Raw genomic sequence first — 19,822 nt, 5'->3', positions numbered from 1 at the left:
TATTTTAAATGCACACAAATGTATGTCTATTGTTAATAGATTGATTACAAATAGAGATAGTGGTGTAATTTAATGTTCCTTATATTTTAACAAATAAACAAATTTGGTACTCTTTTATATGCCGTTAATATGCTTTTAATGTGCCGTTAATAAGCTTTCTATATGTGTCTCTTGCAGGAATATTTTTCGTGATGCCTTGTATTGAGGAGTATACTAAAGTGGATCTCCGTACCGTGTCGTTTGATGTCCCCCCACAGGAGGTAAGTGAGGGGGGTGGGGCTGAAACCAGGTGTGGGTGTATGTGACGTGTGGGGGATGTTGTGTGTGGGGCTGTTTATGTGTGAGAGAAAATGTGGGGGAGGTGTTAGGGTGGATGTAATATTTGACGTTCGTGTGTTTGTGAAGCGTGCTCTTGTGTAGAATGTGTTTGTTGTACGTTGTTTGCTAGTGTGGGATAGTTACACATATGTGTAGGTGTGTGGGCTAGTGACACATGTGTGTTGGTGTGTGGGCTAGTGACACATTTGTGTAAGTGTGTGGGCTCGTGACACATATGTGTTATACATATAAGTGTGTGTGTCCACAAGTGATATATATGTTTACTTATTCGATTTTGACCTTTGATGTAACTTATATTTATGATCCATCTTCCATTCGCTCTCACTATCTCACCATGAAATCCGATCTACTTACATCAAAACTCGAACATCAAAACTTTTCAACAGCTACCCTAAGCGCTTTAACGAACATCATTTGCTCTCCTTACTTAATATTACCTAAAGCGTATACTCGACATTACTTCAACCCTCTTACTTATTATAAATACAAGCGTATTACTTAATATTACTTCATGCGCATTACATAATACTCTTAAATGAACTGTTCAAACGTATCTACTGATCGACTCCGGACAGTCTAGAATTACTTATAGACTAAACTGCTTGAAAATTTTACAATACAATCTCGAGGCTACACAACACCAGCCACGTTAGATGTATGTGTTGTTGTTCTTGACGCCCAATGTTGTGATGACGTTTCCAGTCCTGACGCCCAATAACTCAACTGGAACAAGGGCTACAACCCACCCTAGCCCTCTGGCTACTCACGCTAATCAAACACTGACTCACCTGCATAAAAATGATAAAGCACACATTTATGTCAGAACTATTTATTTCAGCACAATGTTTGTTGATACTGTTGCTACAGTAACATATTTTTCTTCTTATTTTTTTTATTCCTCCATTCACACTGAAATACTTCTGGCATCTGTGTGTTGATTCTTACATCATCTCAACAAATGACCGTTTCCGTAATAGACATAAACATAAACACCAACATAAACGTAAACGTAAACATAAACGTAAGCTTCTTATTTTGTGTGCGGCGGCTGATAGGGTATAAAAAAAAAAAAAACTCGTTAATTAAAACGCGGACTTCTTTTTGTGATTTTAATGAGGTGTTTTAAAATAGTTACCCACTCATCTATGAAAACAGTCGCGCTTGAATTGTAACGTATTAGTTAGTGTCGTTTTATCTCGTTGTGAATGTTGTCTACTCACAAAAACCCTGTACTTCATCCACACCGTACAACAACAGCTTAAATCCTCCAGCCTTATACTATAAATCTACGCCATAAAAAAGTTCACAATTCCGCTTCACAACTAGGCACATTTTACTCTTTATTTAAATAGTAACTGTGTCTTAACCAAACATCACATACACAACATACAAATACATCATCTTAGATACATCTGTAAAAACATAATACTAGGATCCACAACTGCTACTCTCGATAACCATAATTGCTCACATAACCCCCCCCCCCCCCACAACTGCACAACCTACAACTACACAACCCACAACCACACGCCCAAACACCCCCCCCCCCTCCCACTACTACACCCCACAACCAAACCCCAAAACCACACCCCACAACCACAACCACACCTCACAACCACACCCCACAACCACAGCACACCCCACAACCACAACCACACCCCAAAACCACAGCACACCCCACAACCACAACCACACCCCACAATCACACCCCACAACTTCATCCCAAAGTAATGCGCGTTACTCTGCTAATGCCAAAATACATCCTTCTGTTGTCCACTAAATGAGCCGTCCATTTCTCGTGCACCAAATGAGCCGTCCATCCGGCTCCCACAAAATCAGCCGTCCACCCTGGACCCATGACAACCCCCCCCCCCCCCCAACAAGAAGCTGCCACCGTTGCCGACCCTCGAGGAAAATGTCCTCAGGAAATTACCGCCCTCTTACATCCCCACATATTAGCGTTCAGGCTCTTCTTTCTTTATTTAACCCTTGACCCCAAAACTTAACAAAACCAAATAATCCACCCAGATTTGGCGTGTCGATGTCTTAGAAAAAAACGGTGGAGAAGTTTACAAGTTTGTATCCAGTTGACCTTAGGACGCCATTAAAGATGGCCATCGTCAAAATAATTTTCTTTGTCTATTAAAAAAAAAAGAAAAAAAGAATGTCTTCTTTTTCTTTACCGTGTTGATGTGAGGTCTTACTTTCGTCATTCGAAAATTAGAGCCGCTCTTGTCACTCAGAAAGTTTAGTGGCAACAGCTGACTAGCATTCTAGATTGCTTATCTCCCATCTCAGGACTAGAGAATCTAATTAAAATTGAACACCCACCGCATATTTCTATTTCCGATGTAAAGACAGGATCACCAGGCTTCACAAAATCACTCGTTGAACTCCCTATAATATCACTTAAAAGATGTCCGAAATTTATTGATTAAAACTTTTCTGGAGAACAGGAAGTGGTTGAAATCATGTGTTGGAGATCGATATCATAGTTGATTTACATAAATCAATAAGTTTGTGGTCACTCGACCCTCGTCAGACCACCGCCTTGACCAAACAATGGCAGACAAATCAATGGTCCTGCCTGCTTAGTCATCTCCTGCTAAATCAGCTCTAGCTAAATCTGCTCTAGCTAAATCATCTTTAGCTAAATCATCTTTAGCTAAATCATCTTTAGCTAAATCAGCTATAGCTAAATCATCGCGAGCTAAATCATCTTTAGCTAAATCATCTTTAGCTAAATCATCTTTAGCTAAATCAGCTTTAGCTAAATAATCTTTAGCTAAATAATCTTTAGCTAAATCAGCTATAGCTAAATCATCTTTAGCTAAATCAGCTGTAGCTAAATCATCGCGAGCTAGTTCATCTATAGCTAGTTTATCACTAGCTAGGACATGTTTAGCTAGTTAATAGCTAGTTAAGTCAACCCTAGCTAACTAATATCTAGCTATGTCATCTTTAGCTGAATCATGTTTAGCTAAATCATCTTTAGCTAAATCATCTTTAGCTGAGTCATCTTTAGCTAAATCAGCTCTAAGTCAATTCTAGCTAATCAATCTCCAGCTAAATCATGTGTAGATAAGTAATCGCTAGCTAAGTAATCCCAGCTAGTTCATCTCTAGATAAGTCATCTCTAGCTAAGTCATGCCAAATTAAGGCATCTCTAGCTAATTCATCTCTAGCTAAAGTCATCATTAACTAAGTCATCTCTACCAATCATCGACTCATTATTTCCCTTTATACCAAATCTGAACACTTTAAAAAAAAAAACCTCATCAGAACAAATGACACAATTTATCTTTATATCACTAAAACTACTATACGACACTTGCGTTGTTAAAACCAAACAACTGAATGTAACTTGTAAAGCTAGAGGTAAACATGTCTGGCAGTGTTTGCCAACTCTCACGCCACTACCAGCCTAGTGCCATAGCAGTGGCAGCTGGAGTAGTTTCTCCAGCTCCTGAACTCTGGCACTCTAAGCTCTGATTTCCTGGCCCAGCTCCCAGCACATCAGAGATGTTACGTCATCACAACTGACGCAACACGAGAATGATGACGTGTTAATCGAATCGTGCTTCAAACAAATTCTGGGGTCAAAGATGGCATGTGTTGAAAATGGTGCCATTTCACCTGTAAATTAAAAAAAAAAGTACATTCAATTTCAGTTTCTTTCTAGATGTATTTTTTATGCAAGTTTACAGTGTGTTTTGAGAATATTTTTGTAGTTCTGCCAAGTTCACAGCTATAAAAACAGATTTTTAGAGTCTGAATTAGTTACAAACATAAATAACAATGTGTTTATCATTCTGTTGGCTACTTGCTGAACATTGCAGCATGTGAATACAGACAATTATGTTGTCTATATGCATATATATATATATATATATATATATATATATATATATATATATGTATGTATATATATATATGTATGTATATATATATATATATATATATATATATATATATATATATATATATATATATATATATATATATATATATATATATATATATATGTGTGTGTGTGTGTGTGTGTGTGTGTGTGTTTGTGTATTTGTGTTGGTGTGTCCTTTCTTCTAGTAGACCGTAGCCTTACCGGTTTTATCCAATCTCACCTAATAGATTTTCTTTTATCCTCAAGTCCTCTATATACCTCTGTATATTAATCTTTATTACACCACTGGGAAAACACATATCAGAAAGGGAAAGTGTACAATACATGATAGCTCCACGTTTCACAGCCAAAAAAAATCTATAAATAGATCCCTACTTTTTTTTTTTAAATCAGAGAGTAACCATCTAAACCACAAAGAAGAAAACGAGCGATGTATATTTAATGATAGGTCGAGAGTGGTAGCGCTATAAACACGGATCGCTCATGACACAAACCATTCTTGTTTACTCTCCAGAGCGCTATAAAAATACCCCTGGAATAACACTCCGCCAAAAATAGTCCCGCTCATATCCATACGCTCTTATTATCCCCAAACAACGGGGGCATCACGGGAACTTGCTGGTAGAAATAAACAAACATCGGCTGTGATTTTTGGTGTCGTTTGGAGATTTTTGGAGAAGAAAGGTGCATGTTTTTATAACACGGGGGAAAACCTATTTGTTGTTGAAATCTGTTGGATTGTTTGTTTTTCCTTTCTTATATGCGAAAAAATAAGTCAATTGCGATCAGTGTTGCTACCAGACATTTTTCTCCGTGGGTGGGGGGGGGGGGGGGGGGGGGGGGGGGCGGACTAAAATTTTCGAGGGCAGGGTGGCGGAAGAGATGCCTGGAAGAAACTCTGGTTGCGAACGATTCATTTGCCGATCTTAGCTAGGTTATAACCCCCAGTTAGACGTCTTGAAGGTCTAGTTTGCATTGATACATCTTAAAAGTTGAGTTCGTCTGAAAATACTTGAAAATATAGTTAGCCTAAATATAATTTGAAAGTCTAGATAATCGATTGCAACGTAAAAGTCTGGTTAGCCTGTATATATCGTGAATATAACGTGTAGTTCTAGATAACCTGAATGTCACGACCAGAGGCGAGGGGCGGGGGGTGCGGAGCGCACCGGGTGACACCATTTAGGGGGGTGACTCAAAGGCTAAAAATAGTAAAATATATAGAGAAAAATTCGAGGGGGTTGCAAATCGAAAGTACGAGGGGGGGGGGGTGCAAAAGGAAAATTGAAAGTTTGTCCCTGGGAAGAGTCGCTACGCCTCTAAGGGGGTGACACCATTAAGTGCCGCACCGGGTGACACCCGACCTCGCTACGCCACTGGTCACGACAAGTCTAGATATATAACGTATAAGTCAAGACAGTCTGTATATGACTTGAAAGACTCACCCGATTTACTTAAAATAGTTCTTGTACTGGACTGAAACTAAACACCGAAACTAATGTAAACCGGTTGTCTGGTTCGTATTGGTGTAATAGAAACGGCTGACTAATGGCGACACGAAAATCATTTCTACAACTGAAACATATTCCATAATGGCCGACATTTTGGCTCTAACAGAAGGAGAAGGACATTTGTTTTAAAATCTCCTTTTTTTTCTTGAATTCTTCTTACACAACACACACACATGATCACACTTTTCTCTCAAACGTCATCAACTACAGTTCGGCCCCTCTCCACACACCACACTACTGTGATCCCCCCCCCCCCCACCACACAGACTTTACAACACACTACTGTGATCCATTACCCACACCCATCAGCCCATGCCACGCCCCTCAACCCATCCCCACCTCCCACCAACCCCCCTCCCACCCCTTCAACACCCTGTTTTGCCCTATTCTCAGCCTCTATACTAACACTGTTATTAGCACCCCATCCATTAGTGCCTCATCCGTCAATTCCTCAATACACAGTTCTACTCTAGCCCTCCTCAATACACAGTTCTACTCTAGCCCTCCTCAATACACAGTTCTACTCTAGCCTACACGTTTACCATCATTATTTCAGCGCATATTCAGGTCCAACCAACCAGTCGGTCATTGCACTCTAACACATCCCCCCACCCCCACTTCTAACATTCCCCAACCCCTCACCACCGCTCGCACACTCTCCCACCCCTCATTACCTACACACTCCCCACCCCTCCCCACTACCTCTAACACACTCACCCTCCCCTCTACCTCTCCCCACCCCTCACCTCTACATATTTCCACCCTTCACAACCTCTAACTACCCCTCTCCACCCTCTACATCTCTCCACCCTTCTTCATCTATCCACCCCTCACCTCCTCTCACCTTCTCTCCCCACCCCCAGGTACTGACGCGAGACAGCGTCACCGTGTCTGTCGACGCCGTCGTCTACTACCTCTCCCCACCCCTCTACCTCTCTCCACCCCTCACCTCCTCTTCTCTCCCCACCCCTCACCTCACCTCCTCTTCTCTCCCCACCCCTCTACCTCTCCCCACCCCTCACCTCACCTCCTCTTCTCTCCCCACCCCTCTACCTCTCCCCACCCCTCTACACCTCCCCACCCCTCACCTCACCTCCTCTTCTCTCCCCACCCCTCTACCTCTCCCCACCCCTCTACATCTCCCCACCCCCTCACCTCCTCTTCTCTCCCCACCCCTCTACCTCTCCCCACCCCTCTACACCTCTCCACTCCTCACCTCACCTCTTCTCTCCCCACCCCTCTACCTCTCCCCACCCCTCACCTCACCTCCTCTTCTCTCCCCACCCCTCTACCTCTCCCCACCCCTCACCTCACCTCCTCTTCTCTCCCCACCCCTCTACCTCTCCCCACCCCTCTACATCTCCCCACCCCTCACCTCCTCTTCTCTCCCCACCCCTCTACCTCTCCCCACCCCTCTACACCTCTCCACCCCTCACCTCACCTCCTCTTCTCTCCTCACCCCTCTACCTCTCCCCACCCCTCACCTCACCTCCTCTTCTCTCCCCACCCCTCTACCTCTCCCCACCCCTCTACACCTCTCCACCCCTCACCTCACCTCCTCTTCTCTCCCCACCCCTCTACACCTCTCCACCCCTCACCTCACCTCCTCTTCTCTCCCCACCCCTCTACCTCTCCCCACCCCTCACCTCACCTCCTCTTCTCTCCCCACCCCTAACCTCCTCTTCTCTCCCCACCCCCAGGTACTGACCCGAGACAGTGTCACCGTATCTGTTGACGCCGTCGTCTACTACCGAATCTCCAGCCCGACTGTGTCGGTGGCCAACGTGGAGAACGCGGCCAACTCCACCCAGCTGTTGGCCCAGACCACCCTCAGGAACGTGCTGGGTACCCAGAATCTGGCTGAGATCCTCTCCAACAGGGAGCACATCAGCGAACAGATGCAGGTGAGGGGTACTCACGGTTAAGGTTTTAGATGCGTTGACAGGTCGGTTGCTGCAGGCTAGTCTAGGGGGTGCAGGGGAGGTTGGTATAGGCTAGTCTAGGGGGTGCAGTGGAGGTTGGTATAGGCGAGTCTAGGGGGTGCTAGGGGAGGTTGGTTTAGGCTAGTCTAGGGGGTGCAGTGGAGGTTGGTATAGGCGAGTTAGGGGGTGCAGGGGGGGGGTTGGTATAGGCGAGTCTAGGGGGTGCAGTGGAGGTTGGTATAGGCGAGTCTAGGGGGTGCTAGGGGAGGTTGGTATAGGCTAGTCTAGGGGGTGCAGGGGGAGGTTGGTATAGGCTAGTCTAGTGGATGCAGGGGGAGGTTGGTATAGGCGAGTCTAGGGGGTGCAGGGGAGGTTGGTATAGGCGAGTCTAGGGGGTGCTAGGGGAGGTTGGTATAGGCGAGTCTAGTGGGTGCAGGGGGAGGTTGGTATAGGCTAGTCTAGGGGGTGCAGGGGGAGGTTGGTATAGGGGTGCGGGGGGAGGGTGGTATAGGCGAGTCTAGGGGTGCAGGGGGAGGTTGGTATAGGCTAGTCTAGGGGGTGCAGGGGGAGGTTGGTATAGGCGAGTCTAGGGGGTGCGGGGGGAGGTTGGTATAGGCTAGTCTAGGGGTGCAGGGGGAGGTTGGTATAGGGGTGCGGGGGGAGGGTGGTATAGGCGAGTCTAGGGGTGCAGGGGGAGGTTGGTATAGGCTAGTCTAGGGGGTGCAGGGGGAGGTTGGTATATGCTAGTCTATGGGGTGCAGTGGGAGGTTGGTACGCTTTACCTAGGTAATGTCCCATTAAGTAGGGAGAAGGTTAGTTTGCAGATCCAGGGTTACTCACTTTAAAGGTTTTAGATTCACTGAAATCACAGGCGGATCTAGGGGGTGTTCTCACGCCACGAACTCTCACAATTGACTGAGACTGCCATAAAAATAGATCTTAACATAAAGTTGCAAGTCTACTGATAGTAAACTATAAACTAATATAACATTTTAATATCACCACTTACATTATCCCAAATTAATAACCTCTCCCACTGTAATTCCTGACTCTGACATGTAACCCAATATAACAGCTTTACTAACAACAAACCTAAGCTATGGATTATGACATTTTCAACTATATTGTACTGTAAAGTTGTTGACTGTGTGACCTATTTTCAGAATGTTCTAGATGATGCAACAGACAAGTGGGGCATCAAGGTCGAGCGAGTCGAAATGTGAGTACTCACGCTGAGAAAACAATTTGTTCATGTTTGTGGGTGGGACAAGTGTAGGGCTGATGTAGAGAAACACAGATGGTGATGTGGTGATGTGGTGATGTGGTGATGTGTTGATGTGGTGATGTGGTAATGTTGTGATGTGCTGATGTGGTGATGTGTTGATGTGGTGATGTGTTGATGTGGTGATGTGTTTATGTGGTGATGTGGTGATGTGGTGATGTAGTGATGTGTCGATGTGGTGATGTGTTGATGTGTTGATGTGGTGATGTGGTGATGTGGTGATGTGTTGATGTTGTGATGTGTTGATGTGGTGATGTGTTGATGTGGTGATGTGCTGATGTGGTGATGTGGTGATGTGGTGATGTGGTGATGTGGTGATGTGTTGATGTGGTGATGTGGTGATGTGTTGATGTGGTGATGTGTTGATGTGGTGATGTGTTGATGTGGTGATGTGTTGATGTGGTGATGTGTTGATGTGGTGATGTGGTGATGTGTTGATGTGTTGATGTGGTGATGTGTTGATGTGGTGATGTGGTGATGTGTTGATGTGGTGATGTGGTGATGTGTTGATGTGGTGATGTGTTGATGTGGTGATGTGTTGATGTGTTGATGTGTTGATGTGGTGATGTGTTGATGTGTTGATGTGGTGATGTGTTAATGTGTTGATGTGGTAATGTGTTGATGTGGTGATGTGTTGATGTGTTGATGTGGTGATGTGGTAATGTGTTGATGTGGTGATGTGTTGATGTGCTGATGTGTTGATGTGGTGATGCGTTGATGTAGTGATGCGTTGATGTAGTAATGTGTTGATGTGCTGACACAACAATGGAATTGTGCTGTCGTCTACGTTACGACCACCACATGCTTATGTTGTTGGTCTGTGGAAAAATGAATTCTTGTATACACAGTAGCCAATACGCTGACCACATAGCTCTGGACAAAACGTGTTACACGGACCATATACTTCCAGACAATAAATGGTTATTGTTTTGGTATTTCAGCAAAGATGTCCGGTTGCCCATATCTATTGTTATTGTTTTTGTATTTCAGCAAAGATGTCCGATTGCCCATATCTATTTTTATTGTTTTTGTATTTCAGCAAAGATGTCCGATTGCCCATATATCTGGACAATAAATGTTTTGTTTTTGTATTTCAGCAAAGATGTCCGATTGCCCATATATCTGGACAATAAATGTTTTGTTTTTGTATTTCAGCAAAGATGTCCGGTTGCCCACACAACTCCAGAGGGCGATGGCCGCAGAGGCTGAGGCTGCTCGTGATGCCAGGGCTAAGGTGAGGGGTGTGTGGGGGTGTACTGGTGGTGTAAGGTGTACTGGGGGTGTGGGGTGTACTGGGGTGTGTGGGGGTGTACTGGGGTGTGTGGTTGTACTGGGAGGTGTGGGGGTGTACTGGGGTGTGTGGTGTACTTGTGTGTGGGGGTGTACTGGGTGTGTGGGGGTGTACTGGGTGTGTGGGGGTGTACTGGGTGTGTGGGGGTGTACTGGGGTGTGTGGGGGTGTACTGGGGTGTGTGGTTGTACTGTGAGGTGTGGGGGTGTACTGGGGTGTGTGATGTACTTGTGTGTGGGGGTGTACTGGGTGTGTGGGGGTGTACTGGGTGTGTGGGGGTGTACTGGGGTGTGTGGGGGTGTACTGAGGTGTGGGGGTGTACTGGGGTGTGTGGTGTACTTGTGTGTGGGGGTGTACTGGGTGTGTGGGGGTGTACTGGGTGTGTGGGGGTGTACTGGGTGTGTGGGGGTGTACGGGGGTGTGTGGGGGTGTACTGAGGTGTGGGGGTGTACTGGGGTGTGTGGTGTACTTGTGTGTGGCGGTGTACTGGGTGTGTGGGGGTGTACTGGGTGTGTGGGGGTGTACTGGGGTGTGTGGGGGTGTACTGAGGTGTGGGGGTGCACTGGGGTGTGTGGTGTACTTGTGTGTGGCGGTGTACTGGGTGTGTGGGGGTGTACTGGGTGTGTGGGGGTGTACTGGGGTGTGTGGGGGTGTACTGGGGTGTGTGGGGGTGTACTGAGGTGTGGGGGTGCACTGGGGTGTGTTGAGGGCGTACTGGAATGTGGGGTGTACTGGGGTGCGTGGGTGTGTACTGGGGTGTGTGGTGTACTGGGGGTGTGGGGTTATACAGGTAAGTGTGGGTGTGTACTGGGAGGTGTGGGGGTGTAGTGGGGTGTATGGGGGTGTACTGGTGTGTGTGTGGGTGGGGGGTAGTGGGAGTGTGTGGTGTATTGGGTATGTGGGTTTACTGCGGTGTGTGGGGTGTACTTGGAGATGTGGGGGTGTACTGGGAGGTGTGAGGGTGTGCTGGGGTGTACTGGGGTGTGTTGAGGGCGTACTAGGGGTGCAGTACAGAAGGTGGTGAATCTTGGGTGACCATGTGTTGTACAGTTTGCTGTGTGGGTAATAGTCCTACTGTAAGTTGTTTTTTAGTTGGGGGTTGTAGTGGGTGATATTTGTTCCTGGGAGATGTAAACAGTAGAATGTTGTGCCGGCACGGTGGAGGGTTGTGGGGTTCGTGCGAGTCTTTGTGTTCGGTGGGGTTATTTCTTTACTAATAGATTTTAAGAAAAGGTTTTCGTACTGTAGTATTTGTAGGTTGCATGTGTCTGATAAAAATATTGTATGGCTAAAAGGCGTAAAGGGGAGGTTAAATTAAAACTTGGAAATGTAATGGTGGATTTGAGCATGTGTAACCGGAAATGTAATGGTGGATTTGAGCATGTGTAACCGTTATCTTCAGAAAGTTTGGAGATCTTGCAATAAGTAATACAATTCAGAAATAAAGAGTCCAATTCGATTCGTGACATGATGAGATATGAGTTAGGATAAGTATGAACATGACCTCTAGGTACTGTTCTTTAGCTTTTCCTTTAAATCCCGCATTTATCTCAAGAGACTGACAAAATTGGTTCATCCCAAAGCATAATAACGATTTTTTTCTGTAATTTTAATCGCTATTTTCGGAAATCGTTTAACAGTTTCTTTTTAAATAGTAAAAATAAACCATTAAAAAAAACTGAAAGAAAAATGAAGAAAAAAAACATCACAAGAAAAAAAAATTCAAATCGCCCGTTTCTATAGTAACGGACTGGCGTTTATATCAACCAATCGATTTTAACAGTGTGGTGCCGAAACAGCTTTTTCCGCTGAAGTTCGGTGCGTAATTGAGTGGAGCGTGCCGGGCATATTGTCTGGGAATTCTGATATTCAATGGATCAAATAATCATGGGACCAACAATACAATAGACAAGTAATGCCTGGCATATTGTCTGGGAATTCTGATATTCAATTGGTCAACTGATCATGGGGCCAACATTACATCAAACAAGTAATGCCGGGCATATTGTCTGGGAATTCTGATATTCAATGAATCAAGTGATCATGGGCCCAACAATACAACAGACGCATAATGTCAGGAATATTGTCTGGGAATTCTGATATTCAATGGATCAAATGATCATGGGGCCAACAATACAACAGACAAGTAATGCTGGGCATATTGTCTGGGAATTCTGATATTCAAATGATAATGGAGCCGACAATACAACAGACAAATAATGTGAAGTCTGATAGCTAGTAATCAACTAAGCTTTACACCAACACAACAGACATATAATGTCAAGTCTGATAGCTAGTAATATACTAAGCTTTACACCAACACAACAGACAAATAATGTCAAGTCTGATAGCTAGTAATCAACTAAGCTTTACACCAACACAACAGACAAATAATGTCAAGTCTGATAGCTAGTAATCAACTAAGCTTTACACCAACACAACAGACATATAATGTGAAGTCTGATAGCAAGTAATCAACTAAGCTTTACACCAACACAACAGACAAATAATGTCAAGTCTGATAGCTAGTAATCAACTAAGCTTTACACCAACACAACAGACAAATAATGTCAAGTCTGATAGCTAGTAATCAACTAAGCTTTACACCAACACAACAGACAAATAATGTCAAGTATGATAGCTAGTAATCAACTAAGCTTTACACCAACACAACAGACAAATAATGTCAAGTATGATAGCTAGTAATCAACTAAGCTTTACACCAACACAACAGACAAATAATGTCAAGTATGATAGCTAGTAATCAACTAAGCTTTACACCAACACAACAGACAAATAATGTCAAGTATGATAGCTAGTAATCAACTAAGCTTTACACCAACACAACAGACAAATAATGTCAAGTCTGATAGCTAGTAATCAACTAAGCTTTACACCAACACAACAGACAAATAATGTCAAGTATGATAGCTAGTAATCAACTAGGCTTTACACCAACACAACAGACAAATAATGTCAAGTATGATAGCTAGTAATCAACTAAGCTTTACACCAACACAACAGACAAATAATGTCAAGTATGATAGCTAGTAATCAACTAAGCTTTACACCAACACAACAGACAAATAATGTCAAGTATGATAGCTAGTAATCAACTAAGCTTTACACCAACACAACAGACAAATAATGTCAAGTATGATAGCTAGTAATCAACTAAGCTTTACACCAACACAACAGACAAATAATGTCAAGTATGATAGCTAGTAATCAACTAAGCTTTACACCAACACAACAGACAAATAATGTCAAGTATGATAGCTAGTAATCAACTAAGCTTTACACCAACACAACAGACAAATAATGTCAAGTATGATAGCTAGTAATCAACTAAGCTTTACACCAACACAACAGACAAATAATGTCAAGTATGATAGCTAGTAATCAACTAGGCCTTACACCAAGTCAACAACAGCAAACAGTGCTCGCTGACAACAAATGGCCGCTCATTACACATGAGTATGTACTTTTATTGTGTGATGGGGCGGGGAGGGGAGAGTAGAATTAGTGCAAGCTAGTAGTGCAGAGGGATGGGTGAGAGAAATTAGCTCCCCCTTGCAAAGATGAAAACAGTTGTATGACCCAAAAGTTGGATCACAACAAAACTAACAAATAGTCATACCGGTTGCTTAGATTTAGTAGCATTGCTCTTATCGATACTTTAACCAGAACTTTAATAAAATGCGTGATCGATATCAACCTAGTGTGAACAATCGGTTAGTACTTCGCTAAAATTGAAATTAAAAAAAAAACCAAGAGCCCACATTTCAGCAACAAGGAAAACTTGTATGAATATACCCTGGAAAAAGTTTTTGATTTAATAAGCTTTGACAAGAAAATCCAATTTTTAAGAACTAGCAACAAAGCGAAGAAGAAAAATTCATCAATAAATGAAGAGCTCTTATGTAAGGCAGACAAGCTAATGTGTAGATATAAAGCCTTATATGTCCACGTAATAGAGACATTGTATAAAGCCTTATATCCTTTCCCGTAATGGAGACAATGTATAAAAGCCTTATATGTCCACGTAAAGGAGACTATGCGCAGATATAAAGCCTTATATATTCCCGTAAAGAAGACAATCTAATGGGCAGATATAAAGCCTTATATTTCCCCATAAAGAAAACATACAAATGCGCAGATACAAAGCCGTAAACTTCCGTGTTTAATCTATTGTTAATCAGCTTTTTTTAATTAAAGATCGGATTGACCACTGGTCATCTCCTCCCTTCTCGGCTTTGATTACAAAATGTGTGAATGCTAATTAGATCTGGGGGCTGGGATTAGTTCAGGGAATCCCCACTGAGAATCAATACGTCATGTATATCTCGCTTTTTGTCGAGTTATCTCCCAGTTTGTTATGTTATCTTACAGTTTGTTGGCATATCTCCCTGTTTGGTGGCTTATATTCCTGATTGGTGGGTTATGTCCCTGTTTGGTGGGTTATGTCCTTGTTTGGTGGGTTATGTCCTTGTTTGGTGAGTTATCTCCTTGTTTTTAGCGTTTATTGTAAGTTATACGCCATATGTATATGGGAAGGAACTGTGGGTTCGTCTACCTAACCCATACATAATTTTTCTGTGTATAAAATGCCAATAGCAATTGGTCATTTGTCTCAATATTTAGCTGGGTAGCAATTTGTCATTTCTATCTAACATATAGTTGGGATAATGTTGTTGGCTGTGATTAGTTTAACGTTTGACCCAAGTAGGTTGCAGGGTCAATGATAAAAAAAATTCTACGAGTGTTGAGTGAAGAATTGAATCTTTTTCTGTCAAAATACATCCAACAAAATTCTACGAGTGTTGAAGGAAGAATTGAATCTTTTTCTGTCAAAAAACATCCAACAAAATTCCACGAGTGTTGAAGGAAGAATTGAAAGTTTTTCTGTCAAAATACATCCAAAATGATTCTACAAATCGAGCAACTTCACATTTTTAACACAGCCGGTCCGTTCAAATCAGTATGAAGTTTTAATCAAAGCCTGTTTCTGACCAGTTCAAATTGAACTCGAGAAATCTTGATGCCCACAGAAATCTAATTGAAATCATCTTTACACTACACCCCCCCCCCCACCCCTGCCTCTTCACTTCATTATCCCCAGTCTCCCTTTTCATTTTCCCCCAATAATTTTTGACATTTCGAGTTCAAAGTTCCCAGCGTGTAGATGATTGCTGTGCTGTATCAATCAAAGAACTTTTCTAAAAAAAAATATTTCTAAATTTATCATTCAAACACTCCTCCCCCCCCCCCTCCCCCAACCAAGCATGCAAATTCTGTTTGATTCCCTCCCCTGAGGCGTCAACACTGTCGTGTATCTTGTAGCGGACATGTTGGTTCCTCATCGCTGAGATGATCGAATAAGTTTGTCTACTAACATCCATAATGGACCGGTATTCGACGGGATATCCCAATGCTTGTTTTTAACTTGAACCTCAATAAAAGACAGTGGCTCTTTTATATTCACCAGTGGGGTGGGGGCAGGGGGGCACTTAAAACTTTCAGGGAGGGTAGGACTAATTCTGGGGGCCAACACTGGTTAAAATATATATTTTCTATACATTGTTTTTTTTTTCTATTTTGTTCGATGATGTGGAATTTCTTTTATTGTGCGTGAATGAGCGAGATATCTGCAGAACTCTGTATGACCATCAAATACACATCAGAGATAACTTAACCCTTGTATATCCAGATCTGTGTGGTCTAGCTCAGCAAAAGTGAGCTTTTAGCTCTAGCTCACCTACAACTCTATAGTCTAGCTCAACTCCTAGCAGAATGTTTAACCCTTGTATATCCAGATCTGTGTCGTCTAGCTCAGCAAACATAAGCTTTTAGCTCTAGCTCGCCTACAACTGTAGTCTAGCTCAACTCCTAGCAGAATTGTTAACCATTCTTCACCCACATTTGAGTAATCTAGTTCAACAGCTTAAGGAGCGTTTAACCCTTGCTCTACCACAACTGAGTAACATTAGTCTAGCTCAACTCCTAGCCGAATATTTAACCCTTTCTCGACCACACTAGAGCTCAAGACGGTCCTGGCATCATTACGTATTGTGCTCAGTGACATCATCGTTTAGTCGTCTCTCATCCTAGAAAGTTGTCAGCAATCAGCTAACCATCTGTTACTCCGCGGCTGTTGTGTTCCTGTCTGGTTTATCTCGCTCATTGGCTGCTCTTTGTTCACGTGACATTTTTTTACCATTTTCTCGTCCTCTCATTGGCCATTCATTTCCCTATAAGTATCCCTGTCTTATACAGTCGTTGTCAGTTCTGTGTTGGATCAATAAAAAAAAATGATGGTCTGTATGTGGTGAATAAAAATATTGATGGTCTGTATGTGGTGAATAAAAAAATGGAGGTTCTGTATGTGGTGAAAAAAAATTTGATGGTCTGAATGTGGTGAATACAAAATTTGATGGTCTGTATGTGGTGAATACAAAATTTGATGGTCTGTATGTGGTGAATACAAAATTTGATGGTCTGTATGTGGTGAATAAAAAATTGATGGTCTGTATGTGGTGAATAAAAAAATGATGGTCTGTATGTGGTGAATAAAAAATTTGATGGTCTGTATGTGGTGAATACAAAAATTGATGGTCTGTATGTGGTGTATAAAAAATTTGATGGTCTGTATGTGGTGAATAAAAAATGATGGTCTGTATGTGGTGAATACAAAAATAATGGTCTGTATGTGGTGAATAAAAATTTTGATGGTCTGTATGTGGGGAATACAAAAAATTGATGTTCTCAATGTGATCAATACAAAAATTGATGTTCTATATGTGATCAGAAAATTGGTATAGTCATTGTCAGATCTGTTTGTGATCAATAGATACATTTATCCACTCGTGATGTGTAAGTAACATTTTGCTGAGAACAAAATCCCAATCCTATTAAAGTAAAGAGGCCTATTTATATTTTAAAAAGTAAAAAATAATACTTGCTTGGGAGAATTTGAAAACACTTTACATCGAACTAAGCGGTTCGTCTGTCTCCTAACTTGATGGAGATCGGATCAAGTGTGGCGCAGAAGAAATTATTTAGAGATTTATTTTTCAATTGAATTTTTTTTTTCAATGAAGAAATTACACTAAACGTTGTTCTCTTCGGCGAAGTTTAGCTCTAACTAGAAACCTAGGAAAGCGGGCGTGGGGTGTGTGTGTGGGGGGGGGGGGGGGCTGACATAATGTTATTACTCACGCCAGACACTAGCCTAGGCAGGAAAAAGTGACATCACAGAGATACTCGCGTCCATGATTCGAACTCGAGATTCTCTCGTTAGCAGTCGAGGCACTGTCACTCGACTACCCCGTCCCATATTTGTTGTACATACAATTTATTTTTAAAAAAATTAACACCCTCTAACTTGTGTTCTTAAAAAATAACCAATCTTTTTTTATTTCTTTAAAAAATATTATTGTAAAAGCTTTGTTTAAAATTGAAATTTCCTTTTCACTGTAATATTCAGTTCCTTCTTCGTGGCGAACTGTTCAACTTTTCCTGTGAGTGCCATTTCTTGCCGAGTTCGACATTTCTAGCCGAGTGCGACATTTCTTCCCAAGTATAACCTTTCTTGCTGAGTACATTTCTCTCCTATTTTTACTTTTCCTGTGAGTGCCATTTCTTGCCGAGTGCGACATTTCTTCCCAAGTATAACCTTTTTTGCTGAGTACATTTCTTTCCTATTTTGACATTTCTTGCCGAGTACGAAATGTGTCGTCTATTACGACATTTCTCGATTAGTATGCCTACAACATTTGAAGTTTAACACAGCATAGGGTTTTTAAATGTTTCGCCAAATTTGAAAAACGCAGACACAAAAACAAGATGCAAACATCTAAGTCTGTGTGTGATATAAACCAATTCAATTACATGTAACTACATGTAAATAAACTAATTTTAGCAGGCTCTTCGGTGATTCAAGCTTGAAGTTATAGCTGCGTCGATTTTACTACAAGTATAACCTTTCTTGCTGAGTACATTTCTCTCATATTTTGACATTTCTTGCCGAGTGCGACATTTCTTCCCAAGTATAACCTTTCTTGCTGAGTACGCTTCTCTCCTATTTTGATATTTCTTGCCGAGTACGAAATGTGTCGTCTATTACGACATTTCTCGACTAGTAGGCCAACAACATTTGAAGTTTAACACAGCCCAGGGTTTTTTAATTTTTCGCCAAATTTGAAAAACGCAGACAAAAAAAAAAAGATGCAAACATCTAAGTCTGTGTGTGATATAAACCAATTCAATTACATGTAACTACATGTAAACAAACTAATGAGTAGCAGGCTCTTTGGTGATTCAAGTTTGAAATTATAGCTGCGTCGATTTTACTACAAGAGATGTATACATCAAAGTAAAGATAGGAGGCTGTTGGGACATAAATCACAGCCGAGTACCCTACTCTACTTCCTCTACTCACACCCACCTCTCAGCCCATCACATTTAATCGGTTTTTTTTTTCTGTGATCTCACATCATCGATCGACTCGGCCATTGACCAGTGTCATCAGACTTGATCCCCCCCCCCATCACCTAATCGATATTTAGAGTCATCTGCACGACCTGACTTGCGCACTCTACCGTCTGCTCCGGGTCCCGGGTCACTTACCCCCGGGCCGATGTTTGACGTGGTGATCTAACAGTTTGATTGATGTGGCATTTTGTTCCAGACAAATGAGGTCTGGTAGGCTTGGTAGGTTCGCTGATGTATGAAGGGGACGTCCCTCCTAATTATGAGAGAATCCACGACTTCTTGAGAATAGGAAAACTAAAGAACAAAAATACATTCTCAACATGATTTCTGATTTTAAGCTTTTTTTTTTACTTTAGACAATAAGTTAAACAATGTAAACTTGGTTTAAGCAAATTTAACAAAACTATTTAATACATTTAAAATGGCTACCTGAGACAGGATAATAAACTAAACAAACCAAAAGACTTAATTATAATTTTTAAAAAAATTATAATGCTTAAAATCTTTCAAATTTTTAGATCACGGTTTATACCAATAATTTTTAAGAAAAAAAAGGAAAAAAAAGGAAAAAAAAGGGAAAAAAAGAAAAAAAAAGAGAAAAAAAGAAAAAAAAATACCAATAATTTATAAGGAACATTTTTTAAACAGATCATTGAATCACCATTCAATTACACCACTGCATTTTCAGGTTTAAAAAAAAGAAATAGTAATTAGACGTTTTGTTTTATGTATATGTAAACCATTTTAAAAGAATGAAACTAGGCTACATGTCAGAAAGAAGTAGGCCTATTACTATTGTAAATCTGCATCGGTCCTAATAAGCTGATGATGAAAAAAAATACTAAAGTGAACATGGCAAGTTAAACTGACGCTGTAAATTACATGTCTGATTCTGTGGAAAAAAGAATATTAAAAATAAGAGATCAAGAAATGTATATATATATATATATATATATATATATATATATATATATATATATATATATATATATATATATATATATATATATATATATATATATATATATATATGAATTATATGCTCACTTGAACTGTCTTGCATAAGAATATTAAAAATAAG

The 19,822-nt window shown here is 41.5% G+C and overlaps 1 protein-coding gene across 1 annotated transcript in view; it reads left to right on the top strand.

Moving 5' to 3' along the window:
* The window catches only part of LOC131942001 (band 7 protein AGAP004871-like), a 65,231-nt gene that overhangs the window by 39,344 nt on the left and 6,065 nt on the right, over positions 1-19,822 (top strand). The window contains exons 5-8 of the mRNA XM_059301652.1: positions 178-260; positions 7,455-7,658; positions 8,840-8,895; positions 10,114-10,192. Coding sequence (XP_059157635.1) covers positions 178-260; positions 7,455-7,658; positions 8,840-8,895; positions 10,114-10,192 — 422 coding nt within the window. The remainder of the gene's footprint in view (positions 1-177; positions 261-7,454; positions 7,659-8,839; positions 8,896-10,113; positions 10,193-19,822) is intronic.

This window comes from Physella acuta, unplaced genomic scaffold (assembly GCF_028476545.2).
Source record: "Physella acuta isolate Inbredline_101_S28 unplaced genomic scaffold, ASM2847654v3 ptg000032l, whole genome shotgun sequence".
Classification (NCBI taxonomy): Eukaryota; Metazoa; Mollusca; class Gastropoda; family Physidae; genus Physella; species Physella acuta.
The sequence above is the reverse complement of the archived record's forward strand: the minus strand, read 5'-3'. Positions and strand labels throughout refer to the sequence as shown.